The sequence below is a fragment of the Sciurus carolinensis genome, chromosome 5 (genome assembly GCF_902686445.1).
Source record: "Sciurus carolinensis chromosome 5, mSciCar1.2, whole genome shotgun sequence".
In the NCBI taxonomy this organism is placed as follows: domain Eukaryota; kingdom Metazoa; phylum Chordata; class Mammalia; order Rodentia; family Sciuridae; genus Sciurus; species Sciurus carolinensis.
Genome location: NC_062217.1, coordinates 141,424,291 through 141,440,132, shown reverse-complemented (window position 1 = coordinate 141,440,132; position 15,842 = coordinate 141,424,291). Strand labels below are relative to the sequence as shown.

The following is a 15,842-nucleotide window of genomic DNA, read 5'->3' as shown; positions in this document are numbered from 1 at the left end:
CTGGCATGGCACATGCCCCATGATCTGCCTTGAACTTGCCTAACCATTCAATTTGGGCTCAGGGAGTGACCACAGAGCAGCCTTCAAGGCCACCCCAGTCCATGGAGGCTCATCACTTACTCTCTTTTGGATTTAAAGGTAGCTTAGACTACAGCAGTGCTGTAATAGAAACAGCATATGAACCACACATGTAGTTTAAATTTTTCTATAGCCGCACTAAAAAAGTAAAAAGAAACAGGTATAATTAATTTTAATAGTATGTTTTATTTAATCCAATACATTGAAAGTATTATTCAGGCATATATAAGTATTCAGTCAATATAAGTATTATTGTGATATCTTGCATTTTTTTATACTAAATCTTTTGAAGTCCACTGTGTATTTTAGACTTATATCTTAATTCAGATGCTAAATTCTCAATAGAAATGTGTGATCTGTATTTGGGTTTTATAAAACTTGTAGTTGAAATAATACTTGTGTTGCAAATGTACTTAAACCTTTTCCTAATACTTGAACTGAGAAATAATTTTTATGCTTTTTTTTTTTTTTTTTCCAGTTTTGGGAATCAAATCCAGAATTGCGTGCTTGCTATGCAAGCACTTGACTAATGAGCTATATTCCAAGCCAACAGTCTTTACATTTAAACTTTAAAAAATTAAGGGACTTGGAGTTAAGTTGCTCAGAGGTAGAGGGACTGCTTAGTATATTCAAGGCCCTGGGTTTAATCTCCAGCACCAAAAAAAAAAAAAAGTAAAATTTAAAATTTGGTTCTTCAATTACTCTAGCAGCACATTTCAAGGACTCAGTGACACAGATCTAGCAGGCACCACATTGGACAGTACAGGTCTAGAGGATAGAACATAAGATAGAATTAAATTGAATGAGCTATCTGCTTTTCTTCTTTCTCACAGACATAATTAATCCTGATCCTATTCCATGGTCTATAAATTCAGTTTTAATAGGAAATGACTTTGCCACAGCAGAGTTAATGCAGACATACAATAGCTCATGCCTGTAATCACTTAAATTTCCACATGTGACCCCAATTCACCAAGTTCTTTGTTTATTTGTACTGCTTCTGTTCAGGAATTCCATTTCCTTCCCTAATCACATAGAATTTCAAGATAGGTACTGCCTAGTCTTCATGCAGCATAAATAAATAAATGCTTCATGTCAAGCATTTAAAAATGTTTTTTTAGGGGATACATTCAAGAAACCAAGAAATTCACTAAAAGGCAAGTTGGCATGGATTCTTCTACTTCTAAGATAATTCTCAATTTGGACATATCAGACTAGGCCCAAAAGACCAAATCCATTATGGAATTCCCTAAAGAGACTAAGACAATTTCAAGTGTTAGATTGACATACGGATGGAACAGAGGACCCCCCAATGAGCTACATCTCAATTCTGCCATGGAACATCATCCAACTTTCAAGACCTTCCCAGAACTGACCTCATTTCCCAAGAGTATTCTGACCCAGAATAATGAGTGCCAACCCTCCTGACCTATTGTAAACTAGAGCAGATAACTGATCTGTCCAGGACTCTTAGAAGTGACTTGATTCTGGCACTCTCTTGGAAATAAACCATCATTCAGGAATTGGGGTAATGGTGTAGAGGAGGGGCTGGGGCCTACTGCAAGAACAAAGAAGGTTTTTCATTAGCTGCCGGACTTGAAGTTAAATACTGGGCTTAGAACAAAATACTTTGCTCAGATTTTTTTGTTATTGAAGAAAAGTTGTTTTGAATATGTATTCTATAGCAAAGTACCTGAACAGTAAAAAAATCTTTTGTTTTCACTTATCATTTCATTTGTCCCTGTAGTCTACTTTATGACATTTAAATATCGTGCTAATGTTATTGAAGGCACTTAATGACGCTAAATTGCCTTTGAGAGGGTTAGGCATATAGTACTTGCTTTGCTTACAGCAAAATATACAAATTCCTTGCAAAGATCTTTCATTCTGAGGCTTAAAAGTCAAAGTTTGAAAGCTCTTTTGTTTGAAAAGGGGTCAAAAATAATTAAGTTCATTCCCTTCCTGGGGCTTAAGCCAAATTCCTGGGGATTAAGCCTAGAGTTGTTGTTCAGTCTAATGAGAGAAAAGGCAAATGTTCTTCCCTTCCCCCATTTCCTGCTCCGTTTCTCTGTTGACTGACCAACCCATGGGTGTAACCTTTCATCTTACTCTGTCAGTTTCCCAGACTCCTTTATGTTTTTTCTCTGTAGCTGCATTTCCTGGATCTCATAAGAAAAAAGGGATCTTGAAATTTCTATGTGGTTCTCTTCTTCCCACCCCATCAGAGACCTTTATCATTATTCCTCCTAGACAGACACATGCTGTCAAAGTAATGACTGGATACCGGTGAATTCAGAATTCCCAATGGAAAATACCTTAGAAGTTCATATGCTAGTTTATATGTTTAAAATTAAGATTTTATAATTCTTATTTAGTTTCAAAGCCAATTAAAAATTCTGGTAATCAATATCTGGTTTCCTTTTAATGACTCCAAATGAATTGATTAATCATTGATTTCTTAGGTCCTCTTACACATTTGTTAAAGAATCCAGGCCTTTGAAAATATCTTTCGGGAGTGTCTGAAGGTTGTTGTTTGCAAGGCTCCTGGAAAAAAAAAAAGTGATATAAAATGTAGTGATACATAAATGCATTTAATGATACAGCTTAGTTATAAGTCCCTTTTGTCATGTCTAGTCACTAAAATACTTGCAGTACTTTTTTTTTTTTTCCCTTCGTAGGGTGTTCCTTAGATTCCTGCTGTTGTATTTTCAATTTCTGACCTCTTTGTTTCAACACCCACTCAGTATTTATGTAACACTTCGTGTTGCTTCAAGGCAACAACAATAACAAAAAACCAACATCAGAAGGATGCCCGGGCATTGCTCATTGCATTCAGAACAGAGCAGGAGATTTACACCCTCAGACGCTCCACCCAGGAGGTGATGGCTCCCTAGACTGGTGATAGTGTCCACCTCCAAGGCCCTCTCTCCTCTGCTCAGGCTTCTCCTTTCCTCCTCTCCTTCTTACTTGCTCCTCAGCTCTGCTGAGCCTCCAACCAACAGTACCGATAGCTCTGTCCCTTTGGTCGGTACATCCTTTCTTTTCTCAGGAGTGTATGTCCTTTTTCTGTGTTTTTTTAAAAAAAATCTTTTAGTCCCATGTATTCCATCTTAGAAAAAAAACAAAAGCAAACAAACTTTCTCACAAATACCCTTTTCTTTAATCATCCTCTTTCTCCTTCTTCTGGTCGGCGCTTGCCCTATCACAGGAATTGTTTTCCCTTTCTCTTTCTGTTTGTTCTTTCCTGAATCACTACAATGATTCTAATCAAGGTTAATGAATAGGAAATATTTCCAATAGTATCAAAGAAAGAGAAATGTGCACATATTCCCAAAATGCAGACATAATAAAGTGCTGCTGTTGTCTGATCATCAAAGGGCACCAGCTACTGGAATTTTCTGTTTTTAGTCAGGATATATATATATATATATTTTTTTTTTTTTCCCTCACAAAATAAAAACTAAAATAAACTAAAATAAAAACTAAAATAAACTAAAATAAAAGAGCCTATGCTGTTGGCCTCCAAAGTCCTTGAAAATTCTCTCAACTTTCTTTTAAAACTCTCAACTTTCTTTTGATGAAAAACTGACACAATTGGCTGTTTTTAAAGGAGATAGGACACAGCTTCATGTCTAGGTTTGGTGAGTGATAGGCCTGAGAAGGATGGCTGGATTCATTAAAGAAACAGAAATAAGAGGAATTAAGGGCCCAGGAATGAGAAGGAGGTTTCCCAATGCCTAAGGCCCAGGAACTGAAGTCAACTAGCTTATGGAAATCTCTGGGAGGCCCCAGTGACATCAGGCAGCATTAGGATAAATGGAAAGCAGGCAGAGGGACTTGGGCAGAGAATGACTTAGGAAAACAATACCAATAGAGCCTTGGAATTATTCTGCAAAAAAAAATTGTTACCAGGGCCCTGAAATAAAGCAACCTTCTAGTGCAGGCTGACTGGGGGGTTGAAGGATGCATCGGACACATGGAAGGGGATCAGCAGAACCTGCAAAGGTAAGATGAGAAATACAAAATGACCCCAGAGGGAAGGAATTCTATCTTAGCTATGGTCAGTTCAGAGTATTCACAGTTCCTGAGTGAGGAGAAAATGGAAATATTATCCATCCAGCACATAAGTGGGAAAAGTGATTTGTTCTTGCATTGTCTATAGCAGAAAAGAACCAGGAACAACTTAGATGTCCATTAATGAGAGATTATGTAAATAAATGATGGTTCATACTTTATGTGGAATATTTTGTAGATTTTTAAAAACTGAGATCTCTATGATTTAACATGAAGTGATGCCCAGGCAAAAAGAAACACGGAGAAGATTACGGAGAGTGCAATCCCCTGGAGGAGAGAGGACATATATCTGTAGATACGTGAAGCTTTGTTTCTTTATATACAAAAACTGTTGATTGAGGTCAACAATAGAGTGGGTTTACTGGAATCATTCACTTTGCTATGTAACTGTCTGGGCTGTAAGAATTTTTATTAGCAAGCATGTATTATTATTTTATCATCAGAAGAAATAAAGAATGAGGTCAACTTTTTACAAAGACCCTGTAGCTCTGCGGGTGGGTGTTTGTGTGTGTGCGTGCACTAGCCTGTGTTCTGTCCAGTGAGCATTCAGTCCTTCTAAATCAATCACTCAGCAGCATTCGTCAGGTTCTAGAGCTCTGCAGCTATCATGGGAATAACCATGACGGTCAGCACTGGGGGCCTGAGTGGTCAGATCATGCAAATGTCTTTCACGAGACCTCTTGCAGGATAAGCCTCTAAAATTCCCACACATTTCAGGCCCTCTCTCTCTCCCTGGGGAGGTTTGGGACTACAGTCAACCCAGACTTGCAGCCACTGTTATGAGTTCCCTGCACTGGGTAAGACCAGTATTCTGGGAGGCCAGGAGCCTTCCAAATCCATCATGAGCATCGAAGGCTTTGGGAAGATTCTCCACAGGGAAGAGATGCTGAGGGCACCAGGATCAGAGTTACCAGAAAGCAAAAGGCTTCACGAAGGCTGCTCAATATTACAAAAAGGGTCAGGAGAATGAGACCTGGTGCCTGCTAGGTTCTTCGAACAGCTAGAGACACTGACACAGCACTGTGAGGTTAAGATTAGGGTTACTTTAGGGTTGATATTTGGATGATATGAGTCTTCAGATTCCAACTCTGCCTTGAGTTTTGCCACCACAAAGCAAAATATCTGGAGTGAATTTTCTTAGTTTCCTCCTCCCACTACTCCACTTCCAGCCTCACACAGTGAAACAATATTATTATTCCCTTTCCTCAATAGAAGTTTTGTATGAAGTACATGCTCTCTCTTTGGTCAACTGCTTGTCATTGTTCTTCCCTCCATCGCTGTTTGGTGAAGTGCAGCGAAGCTGTGGCCTGTGTCTCAAGCAGACCAGGGATTAAATTTGAACTTCATTGCTCTTGGACATGTGCCCTTAGCCAGCTTAATTTAGTAGAGAGAATTCTGTGCCTTGGTATGTGCTATCTTTTACTAACACACACATGTGCCACACATACACACACACACATGTATTTACTATGTATGCACACATGTAAGCATAATTATCATTTCTCCACTTCAAGAAAATTGGAAAAGTTACAAAAGTTATTATTTTTTTTAAAGGAGAAAAATGACAGTCATCCTGGTGGAAGCCACCACTGTTATAATTTGGTCACATCTTCCAGTCATTAATACAGAACCAGTCAAGAGAACGTGGTTTTGGAGAGCGATGTCACTGTGCTGATCCTTCTCTCTTCTCGAGATGTGGTGGCATGAGGGTAGGAGACCAACCTCCTTCCTCCTCAAAGTCTGTTGGCTGGGATACTTTGGCAAGGGCAAGGGTTAAATTAGAGCTGGATTTTAGTTTAAATATAAGAAGTCCTCATTGTTAGGAGCAAGAGAAGAGAGATTAGAGGATGAAGGAGAGAGATCAGGAAAGACTTTCTACATGGAATGACTAAAGGAAAGCCAGGTTGCTACTGGGACCAAGACAATCTCTCATGTCTCAGGCTCACCCTAGGGCTCCCTGAATCAGTCATGGGACACATGGAAATGGCATGGGTCAGGAAGGGGAGATCTGGGTTTGAGCTTTGGGTGTTTTCCTTTTCCATAAAGTGAATGATCGCTTGGTCAGAATGATATCTATCCTTGCCCTTAAATCATGCCTTTATAACTTTCACTGTGAGAGGCTTATGGCTTCATCTTTAGTAATTACATGACATTAGGAAATACTTTAAGAACCAATGCATTTGATGACAGGTTTTTCTGGGAGCAGAGAGCCCACTGGAATCTCCAACTGGGACAGGGTGGAACTAACTGAAGACAAGAGCAGAAAGAGGTTTGAGGAAATGTTTCATCCTTCTAGGAGGATTCTGCCATGAGTACTGAAAGGCTGTTTTTCTTTCCACTGTATCCCCAGTGTCCAGCACAGTGCCTAGCACAAAGTAAGCCCTCAGTAGATACTTTTAAATGGAATGAATGAATGAGGCAGTCTGGAGTGGATGAAAGGAAGGGCACCCATCTAGTCAAAGAGCAGCAGGTGCTTCTGCCAGGCCTCTGTGCCAAGACACTGCATTAGGGAGAAAGTGCCTAGCCCTGTCAATCAACCTGGCTGGTCACACCCCACCATGTGGACCTGCTCTCCTAGAGTGCCCTGCTTCTCCTCAGCCTCACTGTGGTGAAAATTCACAGCCACGTGTAGGTTCTTCAAATTGTGACTTCAACTCAGAGTCTACCTAAGAAACATCCTTTAAACATGGAGGAAAACTTGGTGTGGTGGCACATGCCTTTAAACTCAGCAACTGGGAAGACTGAGACAGGAGAGTACAAGTTCAGAGCCAGCCATAATAACTTAGTGAGTCCCTGTCTCCAAAAATAAATAAATAAAAAAGAACTGGGGATATAGATCAGTGCTAAAGTATCCCTGGGTTCAATCCCCAGTACCAAAAAACAAAAATAAATAATAATAATAAATTAAATAAAACACCCAGGATATTGCCCAATGGAATGTCTAGTTGCCTTGAAACTTCTAAGCAGAGTCCAGCATTCTCAAAGGCAGACAGCCAACCACTTCTTTCCAACAATTCTGACAAAGCAGAACACCATTCCACTTTGGTGTTTGCTGGTTTACCTAAGAAAACCTCTGATTATGACATGGAACCTACTGGAAAGTCTTCTCTCCAAAGCAGACCAGACTGGCTCAGACAGCACGTTTGTTTCAGTGCCACGGGGCTGTGCTGCTAAGAAAGCAACGCCCACAGCCATCTGGGGTGCTCCCAGCCCCCCTGCAATGCGGATTCTCAGCTTGGGTTTGTGTCTCACTGAACCTGCGGCACTTCAAGTGCAGTTATTTTAATTTCATAGGAAATGTTTAAAGGGAATAAAGTACACTGCGGCATTTGGAATCCTGATATAGGACTAATAGAGGTTAGATGGTGAATTCTAGTTTCTTCCTGTACAATGGTGCTTACTGCCTACCAGGCTCTCCTCTATGCATTTTGCAGATATGAACTCAGTTAATCTCAAAACAACCCTGGAGCTAGATGTTCCTGAGTACCTTGTTATCCTTCACCTTTATTTTTTACAGATTATTATCACCTTTCCTTTTACACATGAGCAATCTGAGGCACAATAAGGCTAAATGATCTGGGCAAGGTCTCCTAGGCAATTTGGTGGCAGAGAATCCCCTGTCAGCCATTATCTCTTTACATGCACGTCAATGTGAAGGCTAAAATGAAGATATCCTTCCTGCCTGATTGGGGACACACAGGTCTCCTGAGTTTGGGGACCATTACCTATGGTCTTTGCAACCTACAGAACTGAGCAATAGTAACTATTCCACAACATGGAAAGATTGATGGCAATTTTCCCCAAATATTTTTATACATTTTGTAAACAATCCTGGCTCCACTGGGCCTTAGCCACAGTGACACTTATGTGGTACCCAAGGGAATAAAAAACTCAGTAACTATAATGGAAATCAATAATAATGTTTAGAGATTTTGTCATCATTGGCCATAAATTAGTTTGTATTGATTTTTTTCCCTGATAGCAAAAGTAATACATACTCATCAGAAAAACTAATTCAAACATTAAACTATTCAAATATTGAAGTTAAATATGCTGCTATGGTTTGTCCCAGAATTCATGAAGGAGTTTAGTTCTCAAAATCACATGCTAATGGAATTAAGACGATGGAAACTTAATCAGACATTGGTGTAGAGGTGGAGCCTTTAGGTGAAGTCATTATGATGAAGCCCCCATGATGGATTCTTGATGACTTTATAGGAAGTGAGAAAGACAGCAAACACAGACAGACACGCATGCTCCCAGTCTCTTGCCATGTGATGCCATGTGCTACCTCAGGACTCTGCCAATGAGAAGGCCAACACCAGAACTGAGCCAATGCCCATACCACACAGTTGAACATCTAAAACTGTGAGCTAAACAAATCTCTTTTCCTTATAAAGTTAACCTGCTTCAGATATTTCACTACAGTAATGAAAAACTGACTAATACACAGACATGATATTAGGACAGTGATTCAGAATAAAGTAATTGAGAGAGGATCCTAGGACTTCATACATTTTATAGGGACTTTATAGGAAACTTAAGGGCAGGGATCTTATCTTCAGGTTTGATTTCTTCTCAAACCTGGAAGGATCCAGTGAGCTCATTGAGAACTTTCTGGTACTGCTCTAAGTGACGTGGTGGAGACATCACAAGATGTCTTGCTGAAGAACTTGGGAAACTTCTGACTTTGGCTCCTAACTGGGAAGCAGCTTGAACGGAACAATTTCCCCCATGTTCTCATTCACTGGAGGAGGGTAGTGCTACTGCCTCATAAGGTCAACGAAGTCAAGAATATGAAAGAGCTTTGCAAATTCTTTGTAGCATGTGCAGGTCAGACAGCAAGGTGTTAAATTCTTGCTGCTAGAACAATTGCCTTTCAATTGGGAAGTATTGGTTAGAAGTGGAGAAAAATGTACTTTGAAGCCTGAAATCTTAAAAAGGAAGTGAAAGGCACAAGCCAAAATTTTTATAAGCAGTAAATAGTGGAAAGTGAACTTATAGGCAGAGGGACATTTGGAATTCAAATGCTACCTATTCATCTCTTCTTCAAAGGAAGAAAGGAAGGAAGGAAAAATACCTCGAAGAACAATATAATAATAAGAAGAATAAAACTTGGAGACAAGGGTGCTCGTTGAGAAAATAGTTGTTTTGTCTAATTTCTCTTGCTAGAAGGAGCTCCTCTAGGGTGGGACTGGATCTTAATTTTCTTTGTGGTCCTATCCCTTGTATAGTATAAGTCAGATCCTAAAAACTGTTTAGAATGAACCATATGGCACTCCATTTTTCTAGCTCATGACAGTATAATATTGGAAATGGCATGAGTCAACCTCACATGTGTTAGATAAAGACCTAAGGGTCATTTTGGTTCAGCCAAGTGTTACCCCCTGTTCTGTTACCACACCTCCTTCCCACCCGCAGCACCAGCTTAGAGTGTGACTTCCATTTTACTGCTTGTATTCATATGACCCTTGAGATTCATGCCTCTCTCTTGGGAGGCTGCCCTTGTTGTTCCCTTGAGCTTAAAAATTCCTAGATAGTAAACACATGCTGTACCAGTTTCACTGCCTTTTTAAATTTTTTTTTATTTTTGATACTGGAGGTTGAACCCAGGGGTGCTGGGTTCAATCCTCAGTAGCTTAGTTGTTAGTGGTACTAAGTTACACCCCTTTTTATTTTTTATTTTGAGACCAAGTCTCACTAAGTTGCTCAGGCTGGACTTGAACTTGTGATCCTCCTGCCTCACTGTACACAGTAGCTGGGATGAAAGGTGGGAGCCTCTGCACCCGGCCAGTTTCCCTTATAGTTTCCATACCATCATACAAGGGGTTTGATCATCACCCAAATTTAAATTTCCATCTCTTCTGATGGACAACATAGCTTCTGATCAAGCAAAATGTGCATTCAATATGGTGTTATACTGATTTTTCTCCTTCTTTTCCCCTCTTCTTTCCTTCCCAGTGAGGGAGAGAGAATGTTTTCTCTGTTCTATGCAGGAAGGCCAAATGAAGGTCCAGGGCTTTAGGCTGAAGGGGAGATGCACCTGGGCAAACTTATCTCACAGGTTACTAGAGAGGTCACTGGGTCTTATTTCCCTCCTACAGTGCCCTTACTCCCATGCTGACCTTGGGCATAGGCTGTGTTGAATGGCATTTATGTGAATCAAGTGGATCTTAATTTGAGGACATGAATTTCAATTGCTCCTTTCACATATTTGTTTTTTATTTATTTTTGTCCAAAAATGAAGTTTGGCGGAGTTGAACTCTGATACAATTGCATACCGTTCATTCAGTTACACAGCCATTTCTGCACCACATCATTGACCTGAACAGCAGCATTACAAAGTCTGTTTTTATTGTTATCACTGTATATGGACATGATTTTATAAAATATATCTGACTGGGCACAGTGACACATGCTTGTAATTCCAGTTCTTCAGAAGACTGAGGCTGGAGGATCACGAGTTTGAGAATTGCCCTGGCAACTGAACAAGACCCTGTCTCAAGACAAAAAATAATAAGGGTCAGGGATGTAGCTCAGTGGTAAAGTGCCCCTGAGTTCAATCCCAGGTACCAATAAATAAATAAACAAACAAACAAAATCTGGCCATCAATACCCCTTTGCCACAAACCAAGCTGCAGGAGAGAATGCATGCACCTGGTAGAGGTAGCAAGAAGACTACAGGGGGACAGACTAGAGAGTAGATGCAAAGAGCAGGCATTTTTGTCTGCTTTGTTCCTGCTACCCCCAGGGCCCAGACCAGAGCTGGAGATGAGGTGCTATGAGGGACGAGATTAAAGATGACAGGATCACATTGACACTTGGATCTCTTATATCTTTACCTAACATGGATAAGACACACATGAGAATGACTTGAGAATCAGTCACTGAAGGGATGAATAGCCAGGGCAATTCAACTGTTGAGTTGATGTTCTTGTAACTGTACAACTAAACAGTCCACTAGTTATATATACCCTTCAAGATTCAGTTTCTTCTTTTCTAAATGGAGATTATTGTGCTTATTTGGCAGGATTATGGACAGGGTTCAATGAAAATTGGTGTCAAGCATATTAACCGACTTAATAAATGTTAATGCCTTTTCCTCCTATGCTTTACTAGTTTCCTTAAAAATATGCCTGTGTATATGTGTGTGTGTGTGTGTGTGTGTGTGTGTGTGTGCACGCGCGCGCATGCATGATTATGTGCGTAGAAGAAACAAATTATATAGTTTGTCGTTCAGTGTTTCTCAACTTCCCCACTCTGTCACTTTAGGTCAGTCACTCTTGGGGGTGGGGGACTGTTCTGTGCACTGTAGATTGTTTAGGAACAACCCTGCCCTCTATCCATCAAATATCAGTTACATCCCCTACTTGTGACAAGCAAGCATGTCTCTAGATATTGCTAAATGTTCTCTGGGAGAAAAAAAATGCCCACTGTTAAGAACGACTGCTGGGGACCTAATCACCTATTGAATAATTAAATATTTCATATGTAAACAAGTTGTTCAGGTACTATATAGACATTGCCTACAGCTATATTAGGTTACACGAATATAAAGTCAGGGTTTATGCAGAAAAAGAAAAACAGCCAATATCAAATTAAAATATATGGTCAACCCATAATTATCCATGAAGTGAGTAATGATGTAGATAATAAGAAAGTTATTTTAGTCATGTAATTTCTCTGCTTTAGACTGCTTTTCTAATTATGGTCGATTTAGGCTAAAAATATTAATCGTAATCAATTTCCTGAACACTTGCTGACAGATGACAGAGAGCCGGCAAGTGTGCATGGAGGGAAATCATTTGGATTCTTAAATTTTCAAGGACACTCATGAAGTGGGTGCTTTAACCACAGGGAACTAACTGCATTGTCCATTAACAAGTTTAAAAAGTAACAGCAACATTCATACTTACAGGTGAATTAAAGACTTTAGTCCCCGGAAGGTATGTCTTGAAATAGACTTGATGTTGTTGTTTTCTATGAATCTGCAATAGGTTACAAAATTTTTGGTCAGATAGCTATAGGAGCTTGAGAGTACTTGTCCTGAATCATCGCACAAAAGAACATTTTTTTTTCTTTACTTACAAATACTCTAGATGTGGAAGACCAATAAAAGCATCATCACTGATCACATCAAAGGAGTTCGATGTGAATAGCCTGCCCAGAAAAAGCACACAATGAAAAGATTTACTGACAGATTGTCAATCTTTGCTACTTTTATCTTAGAGAAATGAGTGGTGTTTGTATACAGAGAAACATCTAGATGTCTGTCTTCTACAGTTTTATTTATGCAGAGAACCTTCACAGCTTTTCTTACTCTTAATTGTCTCCTCATCAAATGCTCATGGAAGGGGTGCTTTGTGTCCCTGTCCCACTCCTCACAACGATGACTGTGCCCTGGTAACATATTGAGATACAAGCAGAGCAGGTATGATAACAGATGCAGCCAAGTCAACATTTTGCACATTTTCATGACAAAGACACTAACATTCTTTTCCACTTGCTCTAGAAACCTCTGAAACTTTCTGATGGATCAAAACAATGGTGATTTGGCATTTTAATAATAGGAAATCTAGAAAAATTAATGTTTATGCTGGGCAATACTGTGATATCTCATGGCAGCCAGACCATTGACACTGAATTGATGAGTATCACCTAGCCTTGTTTGAAAATAGACAGACTGAAGATGGAAAAAGTGAGACCTAGGAAGAGTTAGACCATTTTATTAACAAATAGTTGCAAATTTACTTGCAATTTCAAAATCCACAGGGATCTGGTTTTGAAATTACTGATGATAAAGGACTTCAGTTCACTGTCCCCACCCCACTGAAATTTTTGAAAAACTTGTTTTCAGTTTTCTGAACAAAGGGCTTTTAAGAGGTATGTTTAGGCAAATAATAGAATTGTGCATTGTATAATATAACAATAATGTAATATACAATAATCATTTTGTTAGTAAACCTTGTGATTTTTACTTTTGGATATTAAGGGATTAAAAATAACTGCCACTAACTCATTAAGTGACTTCACCTCTGAGCCTGTTAACCAAAGGGGTGGTGAACGTTCAAGAATAATTTATTTGACATCTAGAACTGCTTCAAAATAATCAAAGGAAGAGGACTGCAGGAAGTTAGAAATGAACTAGGCACGTGTTTATCATTTTTGAAGCTGAAAGGTGGTCCACAGAATTTTACTACTCTCTCTGCATATATATATATATACTTGAAATTTTCCATAAAGATGGGAAAGAAAATGAAATGCTTCCTTGCATTTCTTCCTAAACTGTCAATACTGGGTTAGGGTTGGATTCTCTTCTAATCCCTTCTCCTGATAGCACAACTTTTATACTCAAGTAATTTAGTAGGCTCTGAAAAGTCAATATGAATGAATTGGATGTATATTACAGCCTATAGTTATCAAAACACATTCAGAGGTTTATTACCCATCACTACTTTGGTAACGGTCTCTAGTCACTTTATAGTTCTGGAAAGCATGATGCTCAACCTTCCTCCAAGGTGAGCTCATATCCCAAGGCTCATATCACAAGCTCCAGGCCTTTGCTGCATCCTGTAGAAGCTGCACCAGGGATGTGGACAACGGAACAAGTCAGAAGTGGGTCTAGGGAAGTGCCTCCCACACTCAGAGTTTTGCAACTGCCTTGTGGTTGACCAGGAATTTCATCACCCCCGCCCCCAAGTTGCCAGAAGAAACAACTTTCATTCTCCTTTCCCCTTATGTTAAATTGGGTAAAATACAGTGGGAGAGAACATTATGGGCATAACTTGCCCATACATGTCAAGGAAATAAAAGAGAGGATTTCTACTAGAATTTCTGTCTGCTTGTTCAATGCTTATCCCTGGCACCTGTGATAGTGCCTCTCCATAGCAGATATTGAACAAATATTTGTTGAACAAAGAGGAATTCACTTTACATTAAATTCCGATCATTACTAGATTACTAGATTGACTGTTCTTTAGAGCAGGGACTTACTCCTATTTGTTTTTGTGTCCCCAGTTCCGAGCATAGTTCCTGGTTGGAAAAAATGTTTGTTGATCTAGATTTCTAACTAAAACCTCTGGCTTAAACTACAACTATATGCAAAAATAAAATTTAAAAAATGGGTGAACTTTTGAAGGAAAGAAGCCAGAGACAATAAAGTTCATTGTTCATGATTGCACTTATATACAGAACAAAAACAAGTAAAATTAAATTATGCTGGTAGAAGTCAAGACAGTGATTACACTTGGAGGCCAGTTGTAACTGGAAGAGCATTATTGGTGTCTTTGGGTTAATGATAATGTTTGGTTTCTTGACTTGGGTACTGGTTACGAATCAATGAGAAGTACACTTGTTATATATGTGTATATATATATATATATATATATATATATATATATATATAACATATATATATATATGCTTTTCTTTATGTAGATTATATTTTAATTTTTAAAATTCTTATAAAAACTAAAAACAATCCCTCTAAGATACCATAGTTCTTTAATTCTAAATTCAATGGTAATTTCTGTGGATAAGAATGTGTAAAATTATACAGGCATTCCAAATATAATTGAGTAAGCTATCCATTTTGTTATCCTACATATACTTGAAAAGACTCAATATCATGTTCTATAAAAAGATAAAATGCCAATCCTTAACTTTTTATGGATTCCAGGAAATATGTTTGATTATGATTTGTGATTGAACCAGATATATTCAAGTATCGTAGTTCCTATTGATTCCCACCTAGTCCCTATCCTAGTCCCACCCCATGTTCACACACAGCAGACCTGGGGCAGACACAGGTGGCTCTGTTCTCTATGATACGACCTCCATTCCTTCCAAAGGATTATTAGGGCAAGAAAGACTCAGCTCTTGCACCTGAGTAGACAATCCCTAGGTCAGGCAGTATCCAATGGCCCAAAGGTGAGCTGGGCTAATATGGTACCTTTCTTTTTCTAATTAATTTTTTTTTTTTTTTTAAACAGGCTGCATAGTACCTTTCTTGGAGATGAGGAATGCAAACTAAAAATGGAGCCAGCCTGCAGAGAAGCTGAAGGAGAAAGGATGCCTTGGGCTGGGTTAGATTCACAGCGGGAAAGAAGTGCGTTCAAGGAACACTTCAAAGAGATGGGCTGTGGAGGAGATCTCACAAAGGGAAGGGTGCTGGTGACAGGAAGATGCCTAGAACTGTTTTAGATCTTAAACCAGAGTTTCTCATTCTCTGTTGCACTTGAAATCACCTGGGGAGCTTTAAAAATACTGACACAAGGATTCTGGTTAAATTCTGCACCTGGAGTGTGGCCCAGGCTATTTAAAAGTTCCCCAGGTGACATATGCAGCCAGGGTGCATATGGTAAGCTTTTGAGGTCACTTAAATACCTCCACCGCTTTGCCTGTGGTGGCAGAGGGGGCCCAGGCTCCTTGCAGCAGTCTGACTGCAGCCGTTGCTTTGGGACATGGAGGTGCTGCGGGTTTTCTTGTTCCTATAACCACATAGAGCAAGAGTCTGCAATCATGCAGGTCTGATGGGATAACTATGCTCACAACAGCAGGATCACAGAGGGGCTTGTAGGGACCAATGCATAGTCTGAATGACCTTGTAACCCTAAGCAGAGATCAGAGATCTGGACCCAACAGACTTGTCAAGAGACCTCCCATGTTTATGCAGAGATCAAGTAGAGTTT

At 39.4% G+C, this 15,842-nt stretch overlaps 1 protein-coding gene across 1 annotated transcript in view; it reads right to left on the bottom strand.

Annotated features, from left to right (window-relative positions):
- Lgi1 (leucine rich glioma inactivated 1) overlaps positions 1–15,842 on the bottom strand; it is a 33,385-nt gene that overhangs the window by 3,628 nt on the left and 13,915 nt on the right. The window contains exons 3-5 of the mRNA XM_047552038.1: positions 12,241–12,312; positions 12,069–12,140; positions 2,551–2,622 (exon numbers count right to left, since the gene is read on the bottom strand). Of these exons, the coding sequence (XP_047407994.1) occupies positions 2,551–2,622; positions 12,069–12,140; positions 12,241–12,312 (216 nt within the window). The remainder of the gene's footprint in view (positions 1–2,550; positions 2,623–12,068; positions 12,141–12,240; positions 12,313–15,842) is intronic.